Source organism: Carettochelys insculpta, chromosome 13, assembly GCF_033958435.1.
Source record: "Carettochelys insculpta isolate YL-2023 chromosome 13, ASM3395843v1, whole genome shotgun sequence".
Taxonomy (NCBI): Eukaryota; Metazoa; Chordata; order Testudines; family Carettochelyidae; genus Carettochelys; species Carettochelys insculpta.
Window position 1 is genome coordinate 23,804,558 of NC_134149.1, and position 25,770 is coordinate 23,830,327.

General features: G+C 45.0%; 1 protein-coding gene and 1 long non-coding RNA gene across 6 annotated transcripts in view; one reads left to right on the forward strand and one right to left on the reverse strand.

The window, feature by feature from the left end:
• LOC142020422 (uncharacterized) overlaps nt 1-9,902 on the forward strand; it is a 31,597-nt gene extending 21,695 nt beyond the window's left edge. The window contains exons 5-6 of one of the 2 annotated variants that reach the window (XR_012647387.1): nt 4,390-4,628; nt 9,773-9,901. This is a non-coding gene — a long non-coding RNA (uncharacterized LOC142020422). Of the gene's footprint in view, nt 1-4,389; nt 4,629-9,772 lie in introns of both variants that reach the window. The other variant, XR_012647389.1, reaches the window with a different exon arrangement.
• Nucleotides 1-25,770, reverse strand: part of LOC142020420 (uncharacterized) — a 60,152-nt gene that overhangs the window by 26,289 nt on the left and 8,093 nt on the right. Inside the window, exons 2-4 of one of the 4 annotated variants that reach the window (XM_075008214.1) lie at nt 24,413-24,470; nt 5,393-5,475; nt 806-976 (exon numbers count right to left, since the gene is read on the reverse strand). In XM_075008214.1, coding sequence (XP_074864315.1) covers nt 806-976; nt 5,393-5,472 — 251 coding nt within the window. In that variant the 5' untranslated portion in view covers nt 5,473-5,475; nt 24,413-24,470. Of the gene's footprint in view, nt 1-805; nt 977-5,392; nt 5,476-9,220; nt 9,790-24,412; nt 24,471-25,770 lie in introns of those variants that run through there. The other 3 variants (XM_075008212.1, XM_075008211.1, XM_075008215.1) reach the window with 3 other exon arrangements.

Genomic DNA, 25,770 nt, shown 5'->3' on the forward strand with positions numbered 1-25,770 from the left:
ATCTAGCCAAAAGGTGAGTTAATTTTCTGTGTTCTATGTGGAGCTTCTTTCACTCCATTTCCTCAGCACTGGCAACAATGCCACGTCACTTCTACAAGGAGTCTCATGAAGCAAAGAGCAAATGTACGTAGTTCAGATCATGCTGCTTTATAAAAATGCAATGATACATTAATGCCAGTTATCCTCAAATGTGACCAACACATTTCCATAGGTGGAATGAGGAAGATGCAAACTTTTAGAAGCCCCTTTAAAAACATGGCTCTACTGGTACCCAGATCCACAAATGCCCTTGACCTGGCTTACATCACCTCTAAGGCTACATCTACACTACAGAGATCTTTCGAAATAAGCCCTTCTGGAAGATCTCTTCCAAGAGAACTTCTTTCGAAAGAGTGCGCCCACACACAAAAAAGCAGACCAAATTGTGATCTGCTCTTTCAAAAGAGAGTATCCATGCAGCCCTTGATCTTTTGAAAGAACGGGCCAGTGATTGAAAAATCAGGCCCCATGAGGCCTGCTCTTTTGAAAGAACAGCCCTAGGGAGTGTCCACATATGGTTTCTTTTGAAACAAACCTTTGAAAGAAGGTGCTCTTCCTGAGACGGGAAAGGAAGAGCAATTTTGAAAGGAGCACTGTGTTCTTTTGATTTACTTTCGAAAGAACACTTTTTGTGTGTAGATGCTCCATGGGATCTTTCGAAAGGGTCCCCTTCTTTCAAAAAATCTTTTGAAAGAACTTGCTAGTGTAGACGCAGGCTAAATGTGTAGACATATAACCCTTGTGTAGTTTGCTAGCGTTCTCTTACTTGGACTTGGCAATGATCAGCATGTCACTGAAGAGGAACAAATGTCGCTCCTGAGTCTGCAGTCCCATGGTAAGTTGTACCTTCTCATCCAAGATGAAAGCTGAATTGGGGCTACTGAAAGCCCTGGGTCGTAGTCCGTTGTCTGGGGGCAATGAGGAAAGAGTAATTTCCCTGGAAAAAAATCATTACTTGAATTGTGTGATTATTGCAATTCCTACAGATATTGTTAATAACTCAATAGAGGGATCGGCTATTTTATTTCTTCTCACATAGGCCCAGAGTGAGCGTAATACAAGCTGTCCTTATTTTTATACTGAATGTGGAGGAAACTCTGAGGTCCTCTACTCAGGCATGAGTATTGTTATCTGAGTAAAGACCTCAGCTTGTGATTCTATAAATGGAAAGGGGGTTGAGATCTGTGCAGAAGGTCACTCATCAGGAGGGAGGGCAGGCAAATTTGCAAGCTATTTGGTCAGTTCCGTTTTTACTAATGCTACACGCACCCATTAATCCACACCAAATTGCTTGTCCCTGTAGGGGCAGTAACACAATGAATATTTATTATATATACTTGTCTAGTTCCACCAACCTGTTTCAGGGATCCATCTATAATTTGGTAAGAACACCTTGAAATCTACTGATTGAAAGCACTATATAAAAGCTAGATACAGTACTATTGTTCATGCAATCCAGCTATTTTTGTTGCTACTTTAGACTGATTTTGGTGCAATATTTTGCCAGAGAAATTACTGCTGTATCTCTATTGCATTCAGCAAACAGTTGCTGGGCTCAAACCCGATCCCGTACTCATGCAAACTGGCAAAATGTAATAATTCCAAAATCTTATTACGCTTTTCCCTATGCATGTCAAAACTCCCTCTACTGTTCTCAAGCATGAATTACATATGCTCTCTTTATTAGTATTAAGTATCAAATGCAGCAATGGCCCGATGTGAAGAATGTCACAGCATCATCAATAAGAGATGTAGGACAGATCTTCATTTTCTGCGGCTAACTTTTCTGTAGTATGGGGGATTGCCTCTACCAAACTGGCACATGAGCTCTGTCCAGATTATTTACAAGGATGAAGCACCTTTGGCATGAGTGATACAACCAGTCCTAGCTGCATTTATTAGTCTCATAGAAATGGCTGTAAACAGAAGGGATATATACCTATAATGCAGTTTTCAGGGAGATGGTCATTGCAGGCCAGCCTTTGACCTCTTTACTCCAGTTGAGCAGTGCCTAGTCCGTGGTCCCATTTTGCACAGGTTGAGATTTTCAGCATCATTGGCCTAACTCTGCTGCCAATACTCAAGAGTAAAGCTACTCGCTGGCACTAATGGGAGCAGGTTAAGCCAACACTAACTGCTTTTAAAAAGCTCCCCTGATGTCCCCGAACACCTCATTTTTGCAGCCTGAGCATCAGACTGGCTCCAGCCTGGCTCTCACGCTCACTAACAACCACATTCATGGTTTGTAAGCCTCTTGCCTCTACAAATGAAAAAATAAGTTCCCTTTAAAGCATGCCCATAAAAGCCTCCCCAGTGGAGCAGTGGAGATGGGAACATCAAGTGACCTCAGCAATGACTTCTCAGTACTGGAGAAGTTACAAGGTTTAGTAAACACAACCGAAGAGTAGAAAAAAAAATCAGCAATGCTCTGGTGGCCCAAGTAAAGATGGCATTGTACCAGCTCCTTCTGAGGCAATGCATCATGAGAAATGTTTGGAGCTTCCCTCCCTTGCGAAGATGTTCTCCAGCCAAATAAAGTCAAGAATTTGTTTCTCTTTTTAGAGCCAATGTGATATTGCGTGGGGGTGGGGGTGGGGGAAGGAGAAGGCAGATTTTTGAAGGAGGGAAAAATGCATTTCTGAGACCACATTACTTGGGCAGGAGACACAGCTGACGTGATTTCTGCCATTTATTTTAAACCACCCTAAAACCTTGGCTCCTGTCTGAATATTTCACAAAAGCAAGACTTACTCCCAAGCAGTTAAATACAAGGGGAAAGGAAACTGCTGTTCTTGGAAAGGGTTGCTTGGTACAAAATGTAAATCACTTACGTTTTTATCTTTTAAACAAATATTTGTTTTAATTAAACAAATCAGGGCAGTGATGTTATTTATGAGGGTGTTATCAGAACCAAGCAGAGAAAGATCATGGTATTCTTTTGTCTGGTGTCTAATGGTTACACTGTGCAGGGTGGGGAGAAACGACATGAACTTTAAGACGGTTATTCTCCAATCAGAGGGACTGTGAGGCTTGGCTACTCTTCAGCAAAAGATCTGGAAGGGCATTGTGTTTGTACTTGACTATAAACACTGGAAATCTTAGTGCTTTATATCTGGAGGAACTAAGATCAGTAGGTCACAAGGTGGCTCCAGAGCACACGAGTGGGAAAGGGAACTTTTCACATGAGGTCACCTGTTAACACGTCACCTGGGTTGATAGTTAATGAAAGCTGTGACCATCGAAAAAGTGACCTGTAGGAAATTAGTCTGGAAGAAGTCTTCCAATCACAAGTTACAGATGTTCACAAACAGATACTTGAACTATTGCCTTGGCATCAAATAACAAAACATGGTCACAGATGAGGAGCTTTGGAACAGAGCAGCAGAAGAAACACTTGACATTCCAATCAAAGAATTAAGTGTGGCCACGCTCTCAGGAAATCATCATCCAGCACCGTCTGCCAAGCTCTCAAATGGAACCCGCGTGGAAACCAGGAAAGAGGAAGACTTCGGACTATGTGGAGAAGATCTACAGAGATTGAAAGACAACAACTGGGGTACTCCTGGGGTCAGCTAGAAGTTTTGTCCTGAGACAGAGAGAAATGGAGGAGACTTGTAGATGACCTATGAGCTATCCAGAGCGCAAGTGTTTAAGTCAAGTTAAATCTGTCCAGTTTTTAGTGGAAATGCCCCTATAACGCCAAACCAAATATCATACTGGCAGTCACAGAGGCAGAGAAGGCAAAGACAGAATGGGTCACAAACATTGAATTCCTAGCTTGCCCCTCGAGTGGGCAGGGTATGGAAGCACATTGGTGAAATGGTTCAGAGAGGTTATGCTGCTCTTCTGTTCCCTGCACCTGCTCTGAGAATAACTAACTTCTTCCAGGGTTTTCAATCCACCACCTCGCACAGCACCTGAATTTACCTCTAGACAGGAGGGACAAGAGCTTCCACGGGCCCCAGGGCAAGGTGTGTGTGGGGCAGACTCTGTACCCTCAGAAGGGGTGGAGCCTCACACAGAAGGGGTGGGGCTGGGGCATCCAGCCCTCAGCACCACTGGACAGTGGTGATGGCGCCTCCCTGTTCTCAGAGCAGCACGGAGCATGCAGTGTGGTGCTCTGAAGGCAATTTAAAGAAGCTGTTGCAGAGGCAGTGGCCAGAGCTCCAGGCACCTTCGAATCACCCACAGCAATTTCCTCTTTTGCCCCATCCTTCCCCCTTGTCGGCAGGTCTGTTTCCAAAGCATAAGCCTTTGCCGCCCAGTCTTACTCCTTTAGTTGGAGGATTTAAATGATTTTCTCTGTGTTCCTCTCATCAGGGTGCCATTTTGATTCTTCCCTTTTTCTAGATTTGATTTAGAGTTTCCAGCCTCAAACTGTTGTGATTATCGTGAAAGTCCGGCGTGAGCCCTGACCCTGATCTAAACTGACTTCAGCTGGAGCAAGCCTAGCTCTTAAAGAGCAGCTCTATGCCAAGAGACTCTGTGTTGACACTTGCCAATGCTGTTTTTCACCAACGGCTGCACATCACAGGCCCCAGTAACCAAGGACGGAGGAGAACTTCAAGGGAAGGTCTGTTCTGGGCAAGGTGTGTGTGTATTTTCAAAATTTTCTCCCGTCTCATTTTTCCATCACATCAGTAACTTAGTTTCTGAGGCCATCACTGTTTCAGCTTCTCATTGCCCGTTGCTGGTTAGATGGCAGAATAAACAGCAACGAATCCATCAGGCAAACAAACATTCACTGACTGCCCAGTTGGCATTACACAGAAAAGTTGAGAGAGGGCCTGTCTGATGAGAACCGGGTGAGAAAGTAAAACGGAGGATTGTAATTTATGTTTTGTTGGTTTTTTAAAAAAAAAAAAAATTAAAAGTAAACAATTACTGATTTCTTTTAAGGGCCTCACGGGCCATCAGTTGTTTGGCTTCCAGAGAGAATACAGTCAGGCTGCTGTGACTAACTAGATATTTATCATATGTGTGTCTTGGCTACTGGCATACAAACTTCACCTTAAAGTTGGCTGCTTTTCCATACAGTAAAGGCTAGATCCTGACCTGAACAACACCAATGTAAACCCGGAGTGATTCCACTGAGTGCAGTTGAGTTACTCTCTGGATTTACATCTGCAAAGGTGAGATCACAGTCTGGCACAATGTGTTTTCTGCACCACACTTTTAAAGCATGTTCCAAAAAAGAAACAGGAACCCCTCCAGATGGAAGAGCTGTCCAGACACAAATGGTCGTTGGTATTAGCAACTGAACTAAAATACGGATTAGAAAATCTCATTTATAATTTTCTTTGCAAAAGGGGACTTAAGAATGAGTGGGGATACTGGGGAGATGTTTCCTTACCTGGAATGGGATTTGGACTTGCTGAGTGCTTTGCTAATGGCAGAAGGGGTGGAGCGTCTCCTTTGGACAATGGGCTTCATCTTCTGTGGGAAAAAGATATATCTGAATTAGTGTAACCAGCTCCCATGCTGCACTCACTTTCCCATTGCAAATCTGATAACTGCCTTTCAGATTTTTTATACGCAATTTCTTTTTCTCTAGTTACCACTCACAACCCCTAGACACAGAAAGCAACATGAATTGTGTGTCTACTGAAGTTTCGCTTAATTTCCTTGCTATTTAAATACTCATTGGCTTTCATAGTTACTCAAGAGATTCAAGATTTTCCTAGCTGGAAATAGATCCAGTTTTCACATCCAAAAATCAAAGTGAGTAAGAGTAATGGGCTGAAACAGAGTGGAGGAGACTTTAGGCTGAATATCAGGAAAAAATACCTAACATTAATGTTGACTAGAACAGTCTAAGAAGAGAACATGATGGAAACCTCACTTGAAACTGAGCTGTATAGGGACCAATCATTTATTGGCTGGAGGGTTGGATGACATTACCTAATAGGTCTCCTCTACCTCTAATTTCTGTGGTTCAGGGATTCAGTATATAGCTTACTATTAACACCCCTAAGCTCATGTCTCTTTTCAGAACAGCTAACATTTGTAATTGTCTGAACCACACAAATCCCATCTGCCACATGAGTGAAATTATTAGAAAGATGATCCTTGTCAGCTTGAAGGGTAAGGCTTCCAGTGAATACATTGTGTGTGTGTTGGGGACAGGTCTTTTTTTCTGTGGAAAGATGTCAGATTTCTAGCCTGGTGACAAATCCTCAAATCACTAATACTGCCTGTACTGAGCAGTACAGGACTACTAACTAGGAGTAAGAGAACAGCTCATCACTTTTCTTGCCAGCTTACAGCACCAACAGCAGAGAGTACGCTGAACATCAGCGATCTGGGAACATTGGCATGGTGGTGGCATGTTTAACTGGAGAGGCAGTGTTTCTTCTCTAATGGAATGTTTTGCCAGAAGGCTCACTAATGTCCCACCACTCATGAGGTCAGCCAGGGATGAACTGGTCATCAGAGAAAGAGGTCTCTAAGCTCATTGAAATGCTTTTCTTTGACCATGCAGGAAAAAGTAAATTTCTACCCTTCTTGTTTTATATTATACAATAATAATAAAAAATAATTTATTGAAGCATATTTATTTATATAGAACCAAAAGCTCATTAGATGTTTTCCCATCATGTAGCAAGACAAGGTTCTTGCTCCAAAGAGATAGCAATTTAAATACTTTCTGGATACTCTGCACAGTCTTCTGTAAGAACACACCTTTTATTATCAGCCTGGTCTCTAAACTATGCTTATCAACATGGTAACTAATCCCCTGCCTCATTCAGCGCACACCTTTGGTCCTCTACAACAAATGAGGCTGGGAATCCTGCAGAGTAGTGTTTCTTAACCAGGGGCACTTGTACCCTTGGGGATACACAGAGGTCTTCCGGGGGTACAACTCATCTAGCTATTCACCTAATTTTACAACAGGCTACACAGAAAACACTGGTAAAGTCGGCACACTCTAAAAGTTCTTTCAGACAACATGTTTCTACTGCTTCATGTGCCTTACGCTAAATGTAAGTACAATATTTCTATTTCAAATAATTTCTTTGATAATAAGCTGGTAGAAAGTCAGCAAGTTTTCAGTAGTAGTCTTCTGTGATATTGCTGCATGTTTTCGTAAGTAAGTCGATCTTAAGGGCGGTGTAACTTGGTGTATGCAAAACAAATGTGACCCCTGAAAAGGGCATGGTGATCTGGACAGGTGGAATGGCACTTGCTTCAAGTCCTCAGATTACCTTAGGACCAGGTTTCTCAACTGGTGGTATGTGTACCCTTACGGGTATGTGAGAGAAGTCTGGTGGGTGCTTAAATATGTATTTTTAAAAGGGGCACTTTATCAAAAAGGTTGACAGACATTGGTGCAGAGGACAGGCTCCTTTTTGTCACAGCCCTTATTCAGCTTCAGAATAGGTCCACGCTGTGCAAGCAATAGAGCAAGGGTCCTGTGGGAAAAATAATGTGTGCTCATGTCACCGAAGATTGTCTCATAATACATCTGCATCAGGGGGTTGAATTCAGGTTGCCCACACCATCTTAACTCAGGCATTTCCTAACTTTCAAGTGTATATAAATAAATATATATATATTGCAAAGTCATACACTTGAAAGTATATATATAAATTCCCCCCCCACCCACTCCTTCTCCTGATGTGACTCTGCCAAGCATAGAGCCATTTCTGTCCTAAAGAGTTCACAGAGGGAACTGAATAAAAATACAACCAGCTCAAAAATGTTTGTTTAAAAAAAGAAGAGGCCATGCTGAGAGGGAACATCTGGCTTTCAGAGGTACCCTGGTGGGATAAAATGTACTTACAAAACACAATACAGTAAAGCAGCAGTCATTCAACATCTTAGGGAGGGGAGACCAGGGTTGGGGTGGACTCCATCTCTCTCCAAACAGAGTTAATGCAGTACAGCATTATGGAGAAGAGCTGATGCATACAGCCAACACCGTAGGGCAGAGAGAGACTAAAGTATCCCCTAAGACAGGGGTGAGCAAAGTGCGGGGTGGGCCCCCTTTTGGGGGGCAGTGTGCGACATTTCATAAGGGGTCACAGCATGATTGGCTGCTGGGTCTCAGGCTCATTCATCTCATTAAATATGTTGAAATATGTTACTGTTTTTATGTGTATTCACTTTTATATACATATACATATGTATATAAAAACTTTCTTTTAACATTCTACAGACTTATTTTCTTACACATGCCAAAAAGGTTATTTTATTTTTCATATGAACATAACCAAAATTTCCATTGGTTTGTATTACATTAGACCGGTTGTGGCACCCTGCTATTTGCAGGGATGAAAAGTGGGGCCTGAGACAGAGTTTGCTCATCTCCGCCCTAAAGAATGTTAGAATAATCTCTTACAGGCTACGTCTACACGTGCCCCAAACTTCGAAATGGCCATGCAAATGGCCATTTCGAAGTTTACTAATGAAGCGCTGAAATGCATATTCAGTGCTTCATTAGCATGCGGGCGGCAGCGGCGCTTCGAAATTGACGCGCCTTGCCGCCGTGCAGTGCGTCCAGACGGGGCTCCTTTTCGAAAGGGGCTCATGGGAATAAGGGGACTTCAAAGTAGGTGGGGCCCTTTCAAAAAGGAGCCCTGTCTGGACGCGCCGCGCGGCGGCGAGGCGCGTCAATTTCGAAGCGCCGCTGCCGCCCGCATGCTAATGAAGCGCTGAATATGCATTTCAGCGCTTCATTAGTAAACTTCGAAATGGCCATTTGCATGGCCATTTCGAAGTTTGGGGCACGTGTAGACACGGCCACATGCAACTGACACCTTTCATCAAAACCCAAAATCTCAAAGCACATTACAAGCCTCTTGTATGTAAAGGAATCACCTGCTAGCCTGCCCTAGCTAAGTGGAGTCTCATCTGGGGTATAATACGGGAGCTGTTTAGCAATGCTTATCAACACCACAGAGGCTAGACTGTGTGGAAGCATTTCGTACCCCAATTAAAGTTCAGACAGCATGAATGTAAGTTCCCAAAGTGGAGTGTGGCCACAACTCTTGGGAATCTCAGAACTCATCTCTTGGCAACTCTTGGGTTTTAGATAACCATAAATGGCTTTATAGTTTATCTGAAGGCTGGCAGTTCCAGATAGCACACAAATCTCAGATGCATTGGATCTGTATTAGTTTAGCAGGAAGAACATGACAGAACAATTCATTGACAACACTTCCAGCAGAAATTGGATTACCTGTGGAAGTCTCATGTCCACGGCATAATCTGAAGGTGAATCTGAGCAGGCATAATCTGAAGGTGTTGTGGCTACAACAGGGTGTGCCTCTCACTCACTGACTCCAAACAAAATCCTTTTGCACTCCTGAGGTGGTTTGATTTGTGTTAGGCACAAATTCAACACACAAAAAGCAGCGTGGGGTGAAAATCTGTTCGAGGTATAGCACAGGTGCTTGGCAAATGAGAAAAATCTCTTCCTCAATCCTAGAACAGAGTCAAAAACTATTGTGCGGCCCTAGCTAATCACCTGCTCTCCTTCTCGTAGCAGTGTCCAAGCTCCACAATAAATTGATACAGTTGGCATTCTGCCGGGGCACAGGACCTAACTGGCATACATTTAAAATTATTTATTCTCTTTGACTCGTATCTTTCTTGGTAGGTGTAAAGAAATCACTGGGCAGTAGCACTATGCCATAAATTGTTCAACGTCTCGTTCCAGGAAGAACCTGGCCGTTCATCCCATTTTAAGATGCATCTGGCTATAACAACATTTTGACTATCCCTTGTTTAGAAAGAAGAGGCAGTTGTGCTGACGCAACTTTCGAGAAGCTCTTAGGCACAGAAGTAAGTCTCAACTCCCTGGACATGCTTCGAGTGATGCACTGCCATGCGCAAAAAGTGTTCCACATGCTGCTTGTTTCTGGAGGACTTTCCACAATCGTCACCTGGAGTTTGTCAGTTTCCAGAACTCTGGACTGTGCCTTTAGGACTGCCGTGCCCAATACACCGTCTGTTCACTGCATGTGATGAACTGGACGCTGCGGTGCGGCAAAGTGGCTTGTTAGAACCGCATGCATGAAGACCCTTCTGCCCGTCCGCACATGCACCCCACCACTTGGTGGGACAAGCACATGGTGGCAGCTGCAGAGGCATCTCCTCCTCTGGCTCGCTCGGGGCCTCGGGGCGGGGCGGGGTGGCTTGTGGAGCTTACATGGCAAGACTCGGGTTGGCGGCTCCAGTGATTCACCAGCAGTTTGCACAAGGGGGATGGGGAGAAAGGTGCCTGGTTGGGTGGGAGGGGCGAGCGGGGGTGTGTGTGTGTCTGTGGCGATTGTTACATTTTGTTTTGGACACCACTGCTGTAGGATGTCCTACTCTATAGACTACAACAGAACAGCTACCAGAGCCCCCTGTGACCCACGTTTACCAGCATGCTTGGAGTCCAAGTAGGATCAGAATGGACTAGAAACTCCTGTTGAGGCCCGTGAGACACTTCTATTTTGGGCGATACAGACGGGCAGTTTGCTGGGCCAGGGATGAGAGGACAACCTGACTCTGAGACAAAGAGGCTTTGCAAAGCTGTGGGATCTAGTGCATGGGCCAGGCAGCAGTTCCAGCCCTGCAGAGACCAGCGTTCCCAGAGGCAGAGACTTGACCCAACACCAGCTTCTGGGAGTCACCCAAGTGCCCTCCAGAGTGATATTTCGTCACTGGTTCAAGATATAAAATAGCAGGTCCCAGATCTCTGAGTAGTGTCCTTTTTCCTGTGGACATTTCATTTCCCAAGAAAGTTGGGAACTTGTGTTAACGAACAAGGATATTATGCAGCATGCACGACGGCTCTGCCATGCTCTAGCTCATAAGCATGCAAAGCTTCAGTAAGTAATAAGACATATGACAAGCAGCTTTATTCAAAGCATGCAACTTAACTCCAGCACTGCTTCAGGAACTCACTAATCAGTCTCTCAGTGTCCTGTCCCTTTAAGTCCTGGGTGCCACATAAAACCAGAGCTGGACTTTTCAGGAGGATATCTACATGCTGGTTGTTCCAAGGTCCACATACAGCAAATGGACTGGTTCCTCTCTGGAAAGTTACCCTCCCTTCACCGTGTTCCAAATTAAAACTTAAGTAAACAGTCAAAGCTCCAATGTCTTGGTTCAGCTCTGTGTCTAGTTCACAGGCAACTTCTGGAATAATCCCAGGCTTTTTTTGAATTTTCAGATGAACACAAGGAGAGTTCCCAGTATTCTCTGTCTTCCTCAGAGTTGAAAAAGACACAGACCAGCCTCTCCCATGGCACCCTGGCGCTACTGCCTTTCTGCTGAAATGCAGAGAGAAGTGGCAGCATGTGAACAAATCGTAGCCCAACCAAAACAAGTTAATTTTACTTTTGTTACACCAGCAACCATTTGGATGAAGTGACTGGTTGGTTATTTTATCATGCCTCGGTCTCGTTAGGTTAGTTCTCAAGTCTGCTATCACATTGTGGCCTAGAAGAGTACTGGGAGGAGGCTGAATGGCTGGGCTCTTGTCCTGGCTCTGACACTGACTGGCCTTGGTCAAGCCACTCTCCTTCTCTAGTTAGGGCAAGGGCAACATCTTTACCTGCCTCACACAGCCGTGATGAGGATTAATTAGCAATCAGTGTATTTTGAATTTCTTGGGTGATGTGCTATGAACGTTAAGAGCTGGGCACAAGAAGCTACTTGGAGCACACGATGATGTTTACTGGCTCTATAAAAGCCAGCAACGCTGCTGTGTAATCTTCTGTGCCATCTATTGCCACCTTGACTAGTAACTATAGTAGGACCCCAATTATCCAACATAAATAGGACTGACAGATAGGCCCCCTGGCTGTCTAGGGCAGGCTGCTGGTTGCTGCAGGGCTGACTGCCGTGGGACCAGCTCTCCGGGGCCAGCTGCCATGGGGTGGGCTGGTGGCACTGAGCTGATTGCCGTGGGGCTGGGGGAGCGGGCAGGGCCAGTTGCTCCAGGACTGTGGGATTGGGATGGATACTGCCAGGCGGGCAGAGCACCTCAAATAAAATGGAAAGTTGGATAACTGACGGTCAAATAATTGGCGTTCTCCAGTAGTTACATGTCTGTGACTCCTGGGACAATAGAGGTGCTAGTTCTGAACTGTCTAGAGTACATGTGTATCATTGCCTTCTACTGAATAGACCCAGCATTCCTAAATGAGATGCCACCGACCCCGTGGTTCTGACAATGATGAGCCATTCTCTCTTTGCTCAACTGGCAGAGGCCTGTTCTTTTGAAGCCAGAGGATCTGAGTTTTACCCACTGACTTCCAAATCTTCCCAGAGATGTCTCTGGATTAATTCCACAATCACTATTTGAAGAGGTTGGCGGGAACCTCTCTCCCACACTACCTGGAGTTATGTGGAGCAGCTGTTCTAAACTGAAGTTAGGACAGTTCAAATTAACCAGGCACTTCAACTGGAAAGCTGTCAGAGAGAGGCAGCAGGATTGCCCCTCTGTTTGGTTGCCATAACAACAGATTTGCGTTTACTCAACATACTTCCAAAGTGCTCGAACACTTGCAACACTCCAGGCTGTGTTTGTACGTTACTCATCTCAGAGCTGCCAATTTTAGCTTTGTAGTTCTTGGCACTGGCAACAGTTGTGAGCCTAATATCCCTCATTCCAAACCCATGTATGGCCTACAATATCAAGTCAGCCTGCTGGTGCAAACCAGGGTTTTTCCCCCCCCACATCTATTGATTCCTGTGCTCAAGTGTTATTATCCAGACCACGAACTTCGGATGGAGCAGAAGAAAAATACACCTGCTGAGTACAGGGTCAATTTCCTTTTTGACATTATATGCACAGAACAGACTTCAAGCAAGAAATACTCAGTGTTCCTGTATTAATGCATTCCCTGTTGGGTCACGGACTTTCTCTGTCTGCCCTTCAGGGAAAGAAGTGCTGTGTGCTGACATCATGGAGCTAACACATGCCACTCAACTATCAGAGCCAACACAAGCTTCAGATGTGACTCCAGACATGAGCTTCTCCAGTTTTCAGGGAGGGCTGGATCTGGGGATTTGGTCTATTGTAGAGAAAGAGCCAAACTAACTTCTGGATTCAGCTCTAGCTCTCTTTCTTCACGCCCGCGTAGCTGTTTGTTCAGTGCATCTGTGCATTGCCGCAGTGTCAACCATTGCCAATGCTGAGGAAGTTTGGATCTGGATTATTATAGAAGCAGGGACAGCTTTAAATTTCGAACCTGGGACCAGATTCAAACTTCCCCAGTATTCAGAGAGCGAAATGGAGTAGGCTCAGATCAGTACAGGGACATTTCTGCTTCCTACATATTGAAATTTCATCATGCGTTCCTCGCATTGTGGTTGTCCACTTCTCACCTGAAGGCCACTTTCCTGATGTAAGACGAGAGGCAGAATAAGAAAGCTGAAAGACCTAGTGTCATTAGGGATGGATGGTGGGATACTGGACTAACGTGTATAATGGGGGTGCTGTGAGCCATCAAACCAAATGCTCTACCCTGTATGTGATGGAAACCACTTCAACCCAGAGGCAACCACTTCCAGCATCTACGGCATCCCCTAACTCAGTGTTTCTCAACTTTTTTTTTTTTTTTTTAAATATATAAAGGACATACTTTTCAAAAAAAAAAAAAAAAAGGCTTCTCTGGTGTACGTCAAAGGATATGTGTATCACTGGTTGAGAAACACAGTCCTAAAGCACTCTGAGGTCTCAAAACAAGTGCCATTCAACCTTGCCAGACTACTCTACCCTTTTTAGGAGTCAGATTTGTTTAGCAAACCACCAAGTTACACCTCCCTTAAAAACTACCTTCAGTTGCCCAGCTAGATGGTAGTGGTGATATGCTCATTCGCAATTTATATTTCACATGAATATCATCCCCCCATATCACTTTTTGCAAAATTTTAGGCGATACAAATGAGTTTACAAAGAAAATCTGCAAAAGTTCACTCCCCGCCTTCGAAGCAAAGCCAAAGCCAATCTGAACAAGTAGTTTATTTTTCATTGGGTAAATAGGGGCATTTAGCCCAAAAGAATTAATGTACCAAAGAAAGATTTTTTTAAAATGTTTAAGTTGCTGAAGGAATGTGAACTCTGAGTAGTTTTGCATTCCATTATAAATATTACACTCTGCTCCCCCCAGTTAGGAGTCATGGTGCTGCCAGAGGGGCTGCCTTTCAGATGAAACACAAAACCAAGGTCCTGGTGGCTGTGTATCGTTACATTACATCGTCAAGTGCTTTGGACAAGAAGAGGGATGATGTTAGTATCACAGATGGATTTTTCTTATGTGCTGACTTGCCTACCAAAAATGTTCCCTGCGGGTTTCACGTGCAGAGTGTTTTCTGTCCTGAATTTCAGAATAATATTCATTAACTAATGACTGTCACCCTAGAGGTGACTGTATCCCATCAAGAGATTCCATGATTAATCCCTATGCTCTAGATCAGTGTTTCTCACACTTTTTGAGACTGCAGAACACCAAACAATTTTGTTTGCGGATCATCTACGACAACTTTCTTAAAAAAATTGTTGTCAGACTGAAACACCACCCCCGCCCCCCCCCCCGCCAAACCACAGCATATACAGCAAAACCAAAATGAAGTAATTTAATCAGGTATTGTAGCAATGAAGCAGTAACATTATTTTAATAACAGAACATATATACATGTGCAGCACATCGTCGTCAGTTGCTACGCCGCCGTGACGCAGCTGTGAGACGGTCAGGAGAACACAGAACACAGTTTAAGAAACACCGCTGTAAAGTCACAGTGCAAATACAACAGCATTATTTAGCCTTGAGGAAATGTGTGAAGGGGCTTTATTTAAGAATCAAGTAAAAGTACAGGAAAAATTAACCAGACTTGGGCTCAGATCCATCCATATGAAAACAATCGCTGCTTCCTTCTCTTGAATTATGCCTTTGTGTTACCAACAGCATTTGATGTGTGACGTTTCTGCCATCTGCGCCAGTGTCTCTTCTGTTTATGTGCATGGAGGATGGTGTCACAAAGGGCTTTTAGATGCGCTGTTTATTAAAGAACCGAGACGGAGAGGGAGACAGTGAAGGAGAGCAAGGCCTTGTGGGGTGGGAATGTGGAATTAGACCACTTTGGAAACAATGACTGGGCATTTTATGATGAGTTAGTCAGCTTCTTTTTTGAAGTGATTTTTTAAGGCTGGAGAAAGGTGCTGGCTTGAATTTCCAGAAGAATGAACTCCAGTGTGGCGTATAGGAGTAATAGTTAGCATGGGGAAACTGGGAGCCTAGAACCCCTTGTCCTAGCCCTAACTGACCCAGTTCACTGCATGACCTTGGGGAGGTCATTTGAGCTATCTGTAAAATGGGGATAGCGACTCCCTCACCCTTTGGAAGTTTGCAGCTATTAAGCCAAAAGCTACTCCCTCAGTGCAGCCCAATCAGTGTTTCTCTATAATTTTTTGCATTCATGGGCAAACTAAATTTTATTACGTGCACCAAGGCATGTGTGGATGTGCACCACCAATACAAACACAAGCCTGCTGGCTGTGGTTGGCTGTGGATGCTCTGCCAATAAATAAAAAAGTGGAGATGTACAGCTCTCATAGAGCTGGAAGGGACCTCAAGATGCCATCAAGTCCAGTCCCCTGTCTGCCTGGCAGGACCAAGCACCATCTCTGACAGTTTATTTTTTTAATCTATTTTTCCCCAGCCCCTAAGCAGTTTCCTCAAGGACTGAATTCACAACCCTGGGTTTATCAGCCTGCTGCTCAAACCATTGTGGCCGTTGAGTCTCTCCTGGTGGTTGCTCAAGGGCTCAGCTTACAGGAAACACTGAGCCCAAGCTACACACACTACATTGCCACATGCCTCATTCCTGTCCCAGCAGGAGCCTTTTTGGCGGTGTAAGAGGAGAGCACTTAAGCTGTGTCTACACGTGCACGCTACTTCGAAGTAGCGGCACTAACTTCGAAATAGCGCCCGTCGCGGCTACACGCGTCGGGCGCTATTTCGAAGTTAACTTCGACGTTAGGCAGCGAGACGTCGAAGTCGCTAACCTCATGAGGGGATCGGAATAGCGCCCTACTTCGACGTTGAACGTCGAAGTAGGGACCATGTAGACGATCTGCGTCCCGCAACATCAAAATTGCTGGGTCCTCCATGGCGGCCATCAGCTGTGGGGTTGAGAGATGCTCTCTCTCCAGCCCCTGCGGGGCTCTATGGTCACCGTGGGCAGCAGCCCTTAGCCCAGGGCTTCTGGCTGCTGCTGCGGCAGCTGGGGATCCATGCTGCATGCACAGGGTCTGCAACCAGTTGTCGGCTCTGTGGATCTTGTGTTGTTTAGCGCAACTGTGTCTGGGAGGGGCCCTTTAAGGGAGCGGCTTGCTGTTGAGTCCGCCCTGTGACTCTGTCTGCAGCTGTGCCTGGCACCCTTATTTCAATGTGTGCTACTTTGGCGTGTAGACGTACCCTCGCAGCGCCTATTTCGATGTGGTGCCGCGCAACGTCGAAGTTGAACGTCGACGTTGCCAGCCCTGGAGGACGTGTAGACGTTATTCATCGAAATAGCCTATTTCGATGTTGGCTTCACGTGTAGACGTAGCCTTAGTGAGCAGCTACATAGACAAAGAAAAGCCCCCCCAGATTTTTATGCAAACATGATCCCGCAGATGGATTTGTTGTGACTCTGGGTCTGGAGCACGACAAAGGACTGTCTCGTCCAAATCAGTCCCCCTGTGCCTGCCTCCAAGCCGCCGCTGGGTGAAAGAAGCTATATTCAGTGCGTATAGCTTATGATTATGATGATGCATTGTTAGTTGACTTCCTTGCGTTTGTCAGCCACAGCGACATCAACGTAACCCCGACAGTGACAAAGCCCGGCCAGGAGCAGATTTTAATGAAACATTCCCTCTGGAAAAATGTGTTTTGTACGAATCGGTTCCTGACACCAATAGCTGCTTCCTGGACCAACCTGCTAGTATGCAGCTCATATCCTTCCGGGCTTCTCTCACTAAATACCACTGGCCATGGACAAGGTTGCCTTGCTGTCCCCATGGCCAGGGGGCTCACAGTGGAGGGGCTGAAAAACTTTCCCAAACTTTTGATATTTGCTCCCACGTGGGCGAGTGACAGCTGAGCGGGAAATGGGGTTGGGGCAATGTAAGTGGGGCCAGGAGAGATTCAGAGCTGGTTGGGCAAGGCCCAAGATGGCACGCTGATAGTGGGGCCCAGACAGTGGGCAGTGGGGTGGGGGGGTTTTCGGACACATTGACAGCAAGGCCAGCTGATGGGTGCGTGACCCTGAAGGCACTGGGCCCATGGCAACTGTCTTGCCCTAAGGCTGGGTCTGGCTACATTACTGGCAGAGAAGCAAATGCTGTCTTTGAAAGAGGATGTCTTGTTTTTAAGAGTTCCCTTTTAGTACATGACCTACTCATTAATATCACAACTAATTAATTGCAAACAACCATACATGAGGCCCAGTTCCTGCCCCAGGACTTATCATTCTTATCCACCACATTAATAAGCACCAAAATGGCACAGCTCTATGTGATCATGATTGAATGTCCACCATTGCAAGTGGTGGGAGGCTGAGCAGTCTTAGCAAAGGAGCCACTTTTATTTTATTTTAATTTATTTTAGAAAAGCTTTGCTTTTCTACTTTCCATTTTAAAGCACTTTACAAACAGGAATCAACCAATCAAGCCTCACGGCATCCCTGTTATATACAGTAGATAGGCATTTTAAACGTGCAGAACCAGAGGCTCATAAAGGCGCAAGTGACCAGCACAAGGTGGCACAGAGAAGCAGTAGCAGAGCTCAAAATAGAACTGTCTCTGCAGTCCCTTCCTCTCACCGCTAGGAAAGTTCCCCTAAAATTACTACTGCAATGGATCAATTGTAAACAGCCACACAAGGCCCAGTTGCTACCCCAGGACTTTACGTTCTAATGCAGAGAGACACCATACTAAGAGTGTAAGGCATGAGGGTGGAAGAGGGTGCTCAGACAGTCAGAGAAGATTAATCTCATAAAGTATCATAAATAATCTGTGACCACTTGGAAATTCCTGGCACAAGGAAGGACTGAACTCAGATTATCCGGTTCCATAAATACAAACCCTTGCTGCTAATGGAGAATTTTCATTAACAAACAGTACAAGACCTATGACACAGAGTTATTCAGTAGAAGACAGTGGCTTTCATGCATACTGTCCTATTCCTATGACTGTTCTGTAACTATTGCCCAAATTGTTGCTTTGAAAATCTGCTGATCATAATGCCATCATGCTTTCAGTGCTTTTCTGGTTAATACCACAAGTTAAAAACTGACTTGCCCAACTATGCCACATTGCTTCAAGTCAGGTAAGGACATTTTTGTAGTTCATATTATTTCATTTCAAAAGGGAAAACTTTTCCATACTCAAAGGGAGGTGGGAATGGAAAGCAGTAATTTTATTAGTTCTTGGGATGGATTTTGCCAGCACAGGCATATGGTAAAGCATTAACTTTCCCCTACAAACACTAGGCAGACTTCTTTAACCCTGCAAGCCTCTTCTTGGAGCAACAATTAGCTCAATTAGTGAAAGGAGGAAGCATAAATAGCATTGAATAGCCACAACATGCTACCTGGGACAAAAGCCCCCTCTGAGAAAGAGCCAGATTTAAAGTGAACCAAGAGCTAAGCAGATTGGCTGTATGTATTTATCTTAGCTGTTTTACATAAGCTCATTTTCACTTCGTATTTTACTAATAGTTTTTCTTTCTTACTTTTTTTTCCTCCAAAAGAAAAATCCCAAACCCAAACCTTTTTAAAATATGCAGAGCCCAGTGGTGCTAAATCACATATGAAGGACGTACTTTGAAAAAGCTTCATTTCCTTCCAAGAAATGGAACCCTACCCATTTATTTTAAAACAGGCGTGTCCAACCTGCAGCCCGTGGGCCGCGTGCGGCCCTGTACAGCTAGTAATGCGGCCCCACAAGATCGTAAACTTTTAACATTATTATGTGATTTATATACATTAACTATATGATACATTTTGTACGTGGCCCAAGACTATCTTCATTCAAAGCGGCCCAGGCAAACCAAAAGGTTGGACACCCATGTTTTAAAATATCCCAAATGAGGAGGCTGGAGAGGGACAGAATTAATTCTATAACAGCAAAGTGTTTTTCCAGGGGATGTGCCTGGGGAATAGTTTAACTCACACTGTATTATGCCCTATCATTTCTCCAGCTCCCAGGAATTGTGTATACCTTCAGGGTTCCGTTCAGGATCCCTGGAACAGCATACAAGTGGATGAAAAAAGTGATGCCTTCAAAAGGACAAAAGCTGTAGCTGATGTAAGCAAAGTTCCAACAAACAGACCTTCTACTGGAGAGAACTCTGCCCAAGGCAACTTTGAGAAACATCAGTTCCCAAGCCAAACATCATGTTTCAGAACTACCTCAAACTTGGCAGTGTTTGGTTCTGGGCCAGTGGTTACTAAACACAGTTTGATTGTGTGAAAGCTTTGGAAGTTTAAGAAACACCTATATGCTAGGGTTTCTCCTGGGAGACTCTGTGCTGTAAGGCTAGTTTTTCCCAGCGTAGCATTGCTATTGAACCATCATTACCAAGCGCATCAATGTGTAGTGCTGTTTGTATCATGAGGTTGCATTGTTGTATTGTTGAGATTAGAATCCTAAAACAAATTCAGGGAGTCTTAATTGCTGCAGAGTACCCCTGTGAGAACTAAATGAGTCATAAACTTAGAGACACGTGGCTTATACCTAAGCCTACACAAGTTAAAGGTCCTTAGAAAGGAATCCCATTGTTCTTAGCAGAGTAAGGATAGTATGTTATTTATATAGGTTGGACCTCTTTAGTCCAGAATTCTCTTATGTGCCAACATTGGTAATCCAGCATGTTTTTAGTTAGCCAAATGAGCACTTACCATGGGTGCGGCCAAGTTTCATATGGTCCCATCAAGTTTGTTTATGTCTGTCAGTCCTGGCTCTCAGTGTTCTGTGCTGTTATTTGGCTGTAATTTACCCTTCATGTCTTCTCAGAGCCCAGCAAGCAGTGGAAGTATTGGTAATGTGCTAGGACAAATTGATTTCCTGTGGTCTTGCAAATTCTCTCGTTTGGCACTGGCTAGGTCCCCAGGGTGCCGAACTACAGCAATTCAACCTGTATTGTAATAGTGCTTAAGAGTCCGAATCATGGACCAGGACCCCATGGAGCTAGATAGCAGTCACTTCATTATTGGCCATCACAGAGATGGTTCCTGATGGAATAGAGAACTGACATACAAGGGAAAAAAACCTCCTGATATTTTCAGGCCTCAGCCAGTGGACATAGTGATGATGGAAAGAATCTTGGATCACTTAGGAGAGTCTCTGCAGCTGCAAACAACCCAGCCTCCTCTTTTCTCTACGGCTACGTCTACACGTGAAGCCAACATCGAAATAGCTTATTTCAATGTATCAACATCGAAATAGGCTATTTCGATGAATAACGTCTACACATCCTCCAGGGCTGGCAACGTCGATGTTCAACTTCGACGTTGCGCGGCACCACATCGAAATAGGCGCTGCGAGGGTACGTCTACACGCCAAAGTAGCACACATCGAAATAAGGGTGCCAGGCACAGCTGCAGACAGGGTCACAGGGCGGACTCAACAGCAAGCCGCTCCCTTAAAGGGCCCCTCCCAGACACAGTTGCACTAAACAACACAAGATCCACAGAGCCGACAACTGGTTGCAGACCCTGTGCATGCAGCATGGATCCCCAGCTGCTGCAGCAGCAGCCAGAAACCCTGGGCTAAGGGCTGCTGCCCACGGTGACCATAGAGCCCCGCAGGGGCTGGAGAGAGAGCATCTCTCAACCCCCCAGCTGATGGCCACCATGGAGGACCCGGCAATTTCGACGTTGCGGGACGCGCATCGTCTACACGTGCCCTACTTCGACGTTGAACGTCGAAGTAGGGCGCTATTCTGATCCCCTCATGAGGTTAGCGACTTCGACGTCTCGCCGCCTAACATCGAAGTTAACTTCGAAATAGCGCCCGACGCATGTAGCCGCGACGGGCGCTATGTCGAAGTTAGTGCCACTACTTCGAAGTAGCGTGCACGTGTAGACACAGCTTACAAGTCCAACAGTCCAGCACCAGGGTGTGTCTGTCAGTTTATTTCTGGGGCCATCCCATCAGAATAAAAGACCATCCAGTACAGAAAAGAAAAGATGAGACTGGAAGGCACAATGGCCAGTTAAGGACTTGATGATTCTAACAATTAAATGCAGTTTTAGAACTGTTTAACTACAATCTAGTGGCAGCCTTGTTCCTAAGAATTAATGTTTTTAGATCCAGCTTTTAAATCCTGGTTTGTATGTTTCTGCCTAAGTGGGATACTTCGTGTTGCTAAGTGTTTACCCCAATGAACCAGTTGACGTGGCTCAGGGTCGTATATTGCTGTGCACCCTGCATAGTCATTATATGGATTGGGATAGAACCTAGAGACCTCAGCTGGGATCAAAGCACAAAGTAAGTTGCCGTCTCCCTAACAAGAGGCAGCCTGAGCACTTGATCATTTTCGTGTTTGGTTTTTCCTTGTTCGTGTAATTTTTTCAGTGAGTTAAGTTCCAGGATATTTACCACAGTGGTGGATGAATCACTTAGTGTTTGCTCCTGCAAGATCTTGCTGTTACTTCAACTGGATTAGGCCTTGAATGTCTGAGTTTCCATTCAAAGCAGCACCCAGAAATTCAGAAGCTTTTCTCATCCCTAGCTGCCAGAAAAAACAGGACTAACAGTCACACAAAATCCTGCTTTTCACATCTTTCCAGCATGAATCAAATCAACAAAATCACAAGTTGTCTGGTACTAAGGAGATCAATAAGTAAAGACGTCTTAGAAGAGCCATATACTTTTTGTTTCTGTTGGGTCAGTATACAGCAAAAGAAACCTCTGGAATGAGAGTTCACTGGTTTCCCCTCAAGCCCTCGTTAAGAAGGTCACAGGCAGAAGAAAAAGTGAAACATCAGTTTGTAAATTTAGCTGAACATTTTTTTTAACCTGCATAAAGCTCCGAGCGGCTTTGGTTCAAGCCCTGAACAGTTCTTGTCCTGTCCAGCCTGAAAGCCCTGTCTCTGGTCTACACGTAATAATAAGATTTGGTACACTCCTTCTACAGGGGAAGGTTCTGTTCTTCTTAAGGCTTGAATGTCATACCTACCACCCCGGTATCTCAAGGCCTCATGTGGAGATGTTCTTTTCAAAGATTCCAAGTAGTGTATTTTTTAAAATCTTAATTTCATCTGTCCTTCCAAAAAGGATCTGGGCTGACTCTCCTGGCAGAACAGTATCTCTATTTTCATTCCCTATTCCCTTCCTCTGGGTTGGAGGCATGTGTCAGTTACCTGGGAAAGTTCTTCCTTACAAAATGGTTTCTTGCTTCTCAAGTTGTGAAAGAGTCTCTGTCATTTTTTACATATTTATTATTTTTACCATCAGGCCTGGATGATTTCCAGAAATGAATCTGCCCTTAAACAATTCCAAAGCAACAACCAAGAAGCCCTGCTTGGGAAACCGATGCAGACAGACTTTAAAAAGCCTTTAAAACCATTTAATGAAGGCTGGGATTTTGGAATAGAAGCCCGTACTGTGAAGTCGGATGTATGTATAATGGGAGGGAACTTATTGGATTTCTGTGTATATAAAGTCATCAATGAGGCCAATGTAAATTATGAACAGAGGGTTTTTTTTTTTCTTAAATGCAAATAAATTCTTCACTGAACCAAGAGTTAGCCCAATGAAAACGTTGTGTAGCGGCCAAACCCAAGGAATGGAAGAATGTAACACATGCCTTTGTGCCTTTGAAAAAGCCCCACTGTTTTCCATTCGAGCACAATTCCCTCCACTGCTTCCATATTAAACACACAAATACATGGGCAGTTGGGTGGGCAAATGGGATTAGTTTATGCTGCTACACTCAGGGTATCTGAGTTTGAGAGTCAGGGTTGTTCCTTGCTCTTGTGGCAGGCAGGGGGGTGAGACTTTACAGCACCCCATGCTAGGGGTGAGTGAAAGGAAAATGCAGCCATGCAACAGGGAGAAAAGGCCAATGATAAACACTGTGTAAAGTAGCAATCCTTCAAGTGCCTTGGCCACACTCCAACCCCATTTCCCAAAGGTTTCAAGGTGTCTCATTCCCCTTCACCAAAATACGGCCACCTCTGGGGTGGAACGCTGCACACCAGCCGTCCCTTGCTCAGCCCCTAGAGGTGAGAAGGGATTTTTTTTGTCTGCTGGAGCCATTGAATGCTTTGCTCGCCAGGTATGTCTACGCAGTAATGAATCACCTGTGATTTGCCCTTGTCAGCAGACTTGAGCTCACAGGGCTGAGGCAAAGGGGCTGTTTAACTGCAGTGCAGCGGCTCAGGTTTCAGCTGCAGTTCACACCCTGGGGCCCTTATGTTTCAGAATCCTAGAGCCTGGGGCCTCACCCACACTCACCTGTCTACACTGAAAGTAAACAGACTCCTAGCCTACGCTCTAAGCCGGAGACAGCTGGTAAGGGCCAGCCGTGGGCAGAGAGGCTGAGAGCTGCTGCAGGCCGCAGGGAAGCGTGTGGGGAGGGCCAATGTCAGAAGGGGTGGGGCCTAGGGCATTCAGCCCTCTGTGCCGCTGGGACTATGATGCTGCTCCTCCACCCCCCATTGAGCTGCCGTGGCCATTCAAAGGAGCTCAGACTGCCCCCTCGGCCCCCCTTCTGTCAGTGGGCCTGGCCGTGGGCTTTTAATTGCAGTGCAGCCCTACCCTCAGATGAGACTACCATCAACAAGGCCAACTGCTGCTATATGCAGAAGTGGTTTTGGTAATGTTGCCACCTCTCCATTAGGGACTGGGCTTAGACCCATCATGTCATTACACAGACCTTTGTTTTCATTGATTAAAAAGAAACTTTATTCCTCTACTATGTTTCCCCAGCTCTACTGCCTCATGGACCTCTGCAAAGGCTTGCCTAGCTTATCTCATGCATTCTTTGCAAATGAAGTTGATTTGTGGATAATTAAGTCTTCCCTACTGTGTGAAGGGTCAATAGAAACCCAATAGCCTTGGTACCTGTGGGTTTAAGTGTGTAGTAGGTATTGTAGTTATTCTGAGTCTGGTGTGTTCCATGTATTTACACTGACTAAATCATTTCATTTCAGCTTGGCAACAGAGGGGAGTTTGAAAAGAGGCAGCTGTGTGCATCTGGATTTCATTAGTGTTGAACATTAATCCCTTTATGCCTTATAAGCATCACATTAGTGCTCTACAGTTCTGGATTTGCTAAATGGCATTCTCAGAACTGGCTGGTGGAAAAACAGGCTAATCAGCAATGACCCTTACAATGCACACACCAGGAAGAGAAGTCCCCTTCTTGCATCACTCACCCACCTGCCAACTGGAATAGGGACAGCTCAGCTTCTTCTGAATAAAACCCACTCTCCAGCACCTACATTACAAGAAAAAGCGTGTCCTCAACTGATGTTAGCTAGCCCGAGTTCCAATAGCAGTGAAGACATCAAAAAACAACAGAAAGTCCTGTGGCATCTTATAGACTAACAGATTTATTGGAGCATCAGCTTTCATGGGCAAAGACCCACTTAGTCAGACATGGCAACTAGGTTAGCGGATGGAGGTATCAAATTTGCTGCTGGGTAATTTTGATATGTCACTTTCTGCATCTTTCTTGTGCAACATTAAGGAACTGCCAATGGGCAATGGGGAATGTCAAGAAATGCTTTATTTCAGGCTAATTCTGCTTTTTTCCTCAGATTATTTTTGGTTTAATTTCGTGTTTGCTTCCTTTGATCTCTAGGGGCATTTTTGTGAAAAAAGAGAGTCAGGTGAAACCAGGCAGGGAGCCATGGCACATTATGGGTTACAGAAGTTCCCCCAAATGATGGGAACAAACCCCAGAGAAGTTTATTAATTACCCCCAGAGTTCAACACACCTCTGTGCTTACATCAGTTCCTCTAGTAGCTGAAGCACCTTTGTTGCATTTTTCTGACATTCTTTGGTAATTTGCCAAAATCTGTCTGGTTCTGAGGTTCTCAGTGTTGAATGCAATGTCCCAGGTGCATCTGCACTGGGTGAGGGTGCATGTTCTGGGCTAGGCTAGTCGGCATTACATTACTCTACCTTTTGTCTGCTTAGCAGTATCCCTCCCAACATACACTCCTAAACAGCCACAAAGTTCTTGGTCTTGCCACATCTCCAGTAAGGGGTGCAGGCAATTCAAAAAACAGAACAAAACAAAACCCCACCCACGCAGTCCTGTAGCACCTGCACGACTAATGATTTTATTTATTAGGTAATGAACTTTCACAGGTAAGACTCACTTCATCAGCTTCCGGAGCAGAAACAAAACAAACGTTTCAGTGAGAATTATGAAAAATACCACAAAAACATCCTGTTTTCCGTCAGATTTTGTTTTTTTTCCTCTCTCTCTCTCTTCCTATAGGCTACACCCCCACACACACACTGCGCGGCCTGTTTCCAGTGGGACAGATTATGGGTTTTGGAAACTTCCCCCTTCGCTTTTCCAACCCTTATCTGACCAGCCTGTTTATTCACTATGGGGAGGGGAATGTGGGGTGTAGAAGGTGAAGAGAATGGCTCCCCTCCCACTACACTTTCACTTATAGTCAGGGTTGAAAGGAGCTTAATTTTTTGCTGGTGTGATCTGTTACAACCCCCACCCCCAGGGTGGAGGCACCTTAGGGCAGGGGTTTGTGGGGGGGGGGGGGCG